General features: G+C 51.6%; 1 protein-coding gene across 1 annotated transcript in view; it reads right to left on the bottom strand.

Moving 5' to 3' along the window:
• The window catches only part of RUNX3 (RUNX family transcription factor 3), a 52,960-nt gene extending 49,466 nt beyond the window's left edge, over positions 1 to 3,494 (bottom strand). Inside the window, exon 1 of the mRNA XM_029963038.1 lies at positions 3,293 to 3,494. Coding sequence (XP_029818898.1) covers positions 3,293 to 3,494 — 202 coding nt within the window. The remainder of the gene's footprint in view (positions 1 to 3,292) is intronic.
• Positions 3,495 to 5,846: the final 2,352 nt, after the last annotated feature.

The raw sequence follows: 5,846 nt of genomic DNA, 5'->3' as shown, positions 1-5,846 counted from the left end.
GTCACCTCCCCTCCAGGAGGAGAGGAAAGCTGCTGGTGATTTGGGGTGCTCTGACCCCACTGCCTTCCCTGGGCGCAGAGCAGCCCCCCAGCTCCCCAATTTAAGTAGAATCCTGCCTATTCATTAGGCTAATGAAGGGCCAGGAGGGGTCTTCAGGTTCCCTGCACCCTTTAGCAAAGGACCTCCTGCTCCCTTTAGCAAAGCAGAGCAGGAGGTGAAGAGACAGGAGGAAATTTGTCACCATCAAATGGAGACAAAGACCAGGAGAGTCCTGGGGAAGCAGCAAAGCAGGGGCTGAACCCCAGGATGAGTCCCAGTTCCTTCAGAGCAGCAGTGACCACCACGGTCCTACAGGGCTGAGAGCAAACAAACAGCAAAATCCCCTCCTGGGATGCCAGGACCGAGGCTGGTGCCCTTGGCCTCCCATGCAAGGGCATGGGAAAGGTGATGGGGTCAGGGCAGCTGCCCACAGACACCAACCTGATGGAGAAAGAGGCCAGCAAAGAGGGATGTGGCACCATTTCATTTTCACAGGGGAGTGCGGGCGGACAGCGACAGCTCACGAGCTGTTCCCCTGTGCTTCAGATTTGTGAAAACCAAGGGAAAATGTTAAACACTGGCAACCTGAGCTAGGAAAAGCTGGACAGCGTGGCCACCCCAAGCAGAGGAGCCAGGCTGTGCCACCAGCACCCCTCCACAGGGCTCACCCACCCCAGGGCAAAATAACTCCCAAAATACCTCCCAAGGTCAGGGAGCATCCAAGCCACCAGCACCCCGCTCCTCCCCTGCTGGATCCATGGAGCCATCCCACCCCACGGGTGTCCCTGCAGGTTCCCACTGAAGACACAGCCATGGCTGCTGAGAAACAGCCCCTTTGCTGAGGCCTCCCTGTCCCGATAGCCATCGGCAACCGAGATCTGACTCATGGATGTGACATTTGTGGTTTGGTGACTTAGAGACAACTGCCTGCCCCTGGAACAGCATCTCTGCAGCTCCCAGGAGAGCACAGCCGGCCCTTGGGCACAAGCCATAGGGTGCTCAGATGAAGCAGAAAAAGACACTGCCCCCAAAACTGGCATTATATCCCCAAAATCGTGGACCAGAGGCAAATTTATTTGTCTCCACCAAATATTCTACTCAGCTGTGAATCCCGTATGTGCAACCACGGATTGGTGCTACTCCCCCACCCAGCCCTATTGAAAAGCCAAAAAATCCCTTTTCTATATTCAAAAAATTCACTTTTCCAGACTAACTAGGGAATGCCTTCGGGATTTTTAGTTTCATTCCTTAAATATTTGCACAAACAAACACTTATTTTCATGGATGTGCCCAGGAAAGCAAAGTAAAACTATGAAAGCGGTTGTATCCCCCAAAGCCATGAGGAATTTAAATGAACATCCGTGAATGTTTTGCAGTACTCACCCAAATCCAGCCAGGCAGGAGAAGACACACTGAGCTCCTTAAAGAAAACAAGGATTTCTTGTCCTAACACTAAACAAATGTTTCACCATTTGGCCATATTCCATCCTTGGTGCAATCATTTAATTCTCCCCCATTTAATAAAAAATTATGTCTGAAACAAAGATGTTTATTGCTTTTATGAGTTCCTATTTGTATGGAAATTGCACACCAGACGTGATATTTCTGTTGCTCGCTCGCTCTTTATTTTTAAACAAGCGAGTTAAACCCCGACATTTCTTCATCTGGCTTGGGGAGGGAGAAGTATAGATTAAAAAGAACCATGCAAATGTTTTTTATAAACTTCTCTTCTTTCCTTGCCATGGGACTGCCTTTAATTAGCTGCACGGAGTACAAAGGACACATTTGTAACGCCACCATCTCCGAGCCGAGGGCAGGAAGACGAACGTGGTTATTCTGCCTCTGCTCTGGTGTGGGGTATCCAGGATGGGGCTGGGAAAGTCAATCTGTGTTTACTCCCCCCCATCTCATATCCATCTCATCCACATCCCTGCTCCCCATCCCTGGAAGTGCTCAAGGTGAGGTTGGACGGGGCTTGGAGCAATCTGGGACAGTGGAAGGTGTCCCTGCCCTTGGCAGGGGATTGGAATTAGATGACCTTTAAGGTCCCTTCCAACCCAAACCATTCCCTGGTTCTATGATCTCACTGCATCCCTGTCTCCTCCTGCTGCCTCTCCAAAACCTGCTCAGAAGAACACTCAGGGGAAGTGTCGTGATGCTGGTTGACACCACAGAGCCACCTCGAAAGGACACGTAACCTCTTGCATTCTCAAAAATAGGCCAAAGTCTGGTCTGCAGTGACCAGTTTCTGGATGATCTGCTGCACTTTGCTCTTTGGGGGGGTTTATTACCCCCCTCCCCTGATCTGCTGGGGCTCAGTGTGACATTCCAAGCTGCCACCCAGCCCCTGGGTCCTCATGACCACGATCAGCTCAAGCTTTTGCTCCTGAACTTCATCAGGAAGGGAAAAGGCAGAGGTTTGAAGAGCTCTTCCCGACGGCTTGGCAAGTGCCCAGCTCCTTCCCAAAGAGGTCTCGGCACACGCCGCGGTCCCGGCAGCTCAGCCCACACCAGCCCACCCGGTTCCCCCTGAGCCACCCGGCTGCAGAGCAGTTCCACAAGAGGACGGCGGTTGTGAAACGAAGACAGGCTCAGTTTTGGGGATGTGAGATCCTGCTGGGAGCTGGGGCTGAGAGATGAGAAATTCGGGGAGAAGCGACCTGCCCTGACAGGCAGTTTGCCCGTCCCGAGGCAGCCGTGAGGGATGTGCAGAGACATCAGGAACAGCAGGGTGAACAGACTCATCACCCAGTGCAGTTATAAATTTAGCAAAAATACACAGCTGTGTGTTGTCATATTTAGGATGTTGTATATAAATAAATATATTAAATAGTAAGCTCGACGGCCGCCCTGATCTCCCCCAGCTCTCCTCCCCTTCCAAACCAGTTTTCCCCAGCGCGCTGCACCCACCAGCATCCAACCAACAACCTGGGCAAACACACCAAACCCATCCCAGCACAGCTCAGCCCCGACCCTTCCCAGCACTGCCATTGCAAGGGAAAAGGGAAGGATTAAACGGGAGCAAACCACACCAACCCTGGTGTCAGACCATGTCACCTGGACGAACGCGGCGGCAGCGCGGAGCCGGCAGGAACCCCGGCAGGCAGCGGCAGGGAGAGAGGTGCCAGCAAAGCCGCATCAGAGCCGCTGCTGGTTTGGTGCTTCACCCCCCCAAAAATAAATAAATAACACAAATACAAACCCCGCCGGCGCATCCTGCTGCCGAGGAACGAAAGAGCCCGTCTGTACTCACCGCGCAGGAAAGCGGAGGAGTAGGTGGCGAGGGAGTCGAAGATGCTGTTGGATCCCATCCTCCTGGCCCCTGGAGGAGGAAGAGGAAGGATGGGAGAGGCGGCGGTGAGGAGGAGGAAGAGGAAAACCCTGCCGGCGGCACAGGTAGCCTCTGGCTGGCTGGTGGTTCTGTGGTCGGCACGGCAGAGCCGCCGGCTCGGCATCCGCCGGGTGGGAGAGCGGCGTCACCTGATCCGTGGCGTCAAGGGGGCCGGTGACATTGCTGTGGCTTTGGGGTGCTGGGGTTCGGGGTTCTTTTTCCTATATATGCCTTTTTTTTGTGTGTGTTTTTTTTGTTTTTTAAACTAATAATTTTATGGTTTGTAGTTGGTGGCTCGTGGGAGGCTCGCTCGGACTCGCGGCTGAGTGACAGACGGGAGCGGAGGAGACATTCCTCTTCAATTAATTATATTGTTGCCTTAGAACGAAGGAAGAAGAGGGCCCGTAGATCCCTAATTGGGTGATTGAAGTAATAACCCATTTACATGCCGTGGTTTTCTCCTTTTAACTGCTTTTTCTCCCACATTCACCACTTGTCTGGATCCCAATTTTGAGCTGTACGCGGCTTTCCGCCTCCCAGCCGGGTATGGGGACTGTGCTGAGACTGCTTCCATATGTGTGGATGGGTGGTTCTTCACAAGGATTTTATGTGAATTAGTACTAAGCAAAAATATGAAGCACATGGAGCAGAATAAACAGCTCTGGCTGCGGAGAGGGGACCGGGGAAGGTGGAGAGGGCTGGAGAGGAGGAGGAGAAGGAGGAAGGCAACGGGTACAGCTGATCTCCTGCTCTGCCCAAATGACAGAAGATAACTCTTATATGTATATATTTATTTTTTTTTTAAGTAGGAAAGCCATTCTGTAATAAAGTGATAAAGCCATGGCACAGCAAATTTCCAGGAGCACCTAAAAACGCTCTTTCTGCTGGCACCCAGTGGGTGCTCACACCAGGAAAAGGAGCTGCCACCAGACACTGCCTTGCCTGGGGCTGGTGGGTTTTCTCATAGCAAATTCCTGTTATCACCCTTGGAGATGAATTTCCCCTAAATAGGAAGAAATGTAGAATTGAAACATGAGCCGATATTTGTCCTTTTCTTTTTTTTCCTCCTTGTAAGAAAGAGCAAAGGGAGCTCTCTGATGGAACAAAACACGCACAAACTAAGCTTGAGCAACTCAAATCCACAGTAAAATTGGGCCCAAGGCAGAAGACACTGGACATTGGGGCACACAAATATGATTACGAGGTATTTGGAGAGTTTGGTGTTCACAACTGTCATTCTCCATGGAGTTTTTCATCTGATGGATGATGGTGCTTGGATGCACCAAGATGTTATTGGCCAAGACATTACAGATTCCTGCACAGTCATTGGAGACTGGGTTAAAAAAATAGCTGCTCACATTTACTGCAGCTGAAAACTCCTCGTCTGCTGCCTTCGAGCGAAGAAGGGGAGGAAAAGTGGTTTCAGAGCAATGAAGGGGGCAGAGGTTGTGCAAATGCTGGCACAAAAGGAAAGGGAAAAGCAACCCAGCCTGGAAAACACCCGGAGCTGCACAGAGCGGGGTCTGTGGCACCAAACAGCATTGCCTTGTCTCGCCTGCCAGACACTCACCACAGCCTCAGCCCCAGCCTGGGAGGCTACAGGCAGCAAAATTATTTCTACCACAGGGGTGGCATTGCTCCCCTCCTGCTCCACCCCAGGGGGGATCCATTCCTCTGTCCCCATCACCGTCCAGAGGGAAGCAGGGAAGGTCAGCCCAGGAGCACCCCACTGGCCACCCCTGCTTGCTTCAGCATTCCAAACCTCCTGGGCAATAGTCAAGTTTTTCAGGCTGGTTTTTGGATTTCATGGCTCCTTCCCTGCCATGAAAAAAAGGGTGGGAATTTTAGCCCTCACCTGGTTTAGGTCCCATGGGGTCTGATGAGGACAAAAGTCAGGATGGAGAAGAGAGGGAAGAGTAAGGGAAGGTCCTTTTATAAGGTGCTTTTAAAGTATCTTTCCACTCCTCACATCATTAGGTGCCAGGTGGGAACTCTGATTCAGCTGTGCTGGTTTACACACTGGCCAAAAATCCTTCATCAGCACCAGCTGGGAAGGCTCTGGATGGGGCTTTTCTTCTCCATCAGTCTCCCACCATCCCTTTTCTTGGCTGTACCACCCCATGGACATGGTCCTGAGCACAGCCAGGGCTTCTGGTCCTGGTCATCATCCTCATGTGAGCCACAAAATCAACCTTTATCATAAAATTTCTCCTTCTGCCCGTTCATATAGTGGGGCTTTAAATCAAAATGCTCCCAGTCACTCCTGCAGTCAGGTGTAAGGGGTGTTGTATACCCAACCTGCTGGGTATTCCATACATTTTCTGGGCACAGTACATGTGTGGCACTGTCAGCACGTCAGGGAGGTCGATGTAAGCAGGCAATGTGCTCATTACACAGATTTAATTGCAGCTCGGTGAGAGTCACGGACACCCCCAGCATTCCCAAGATCCAAAATTCCTGCCCAGGGCCCCAGGAG

The sequence above is a fragment of the Manacus vitellinus genome, unplaced genomic scaffold (genome assembly GCF_001715985.3).
Source record: "Manacus vitellinus isolate BGI_N305 unplaced genomic scaffold, ASM171598v3 scaffold_52_pilon, whole genome shotgun sequence".
Taxonomy (NCBI): domain Eukaryota; kingdom Metazoa; phylum Chordata; class Aves; order Passeriformes; family Pipridae; genus Manacus; species Manacus vitellinus.
The sequence above is the reverse complement of the archived record's forward strand: the minus strand, read 5'-3'. Positions and strand labels throughout refer to the sequence as shown.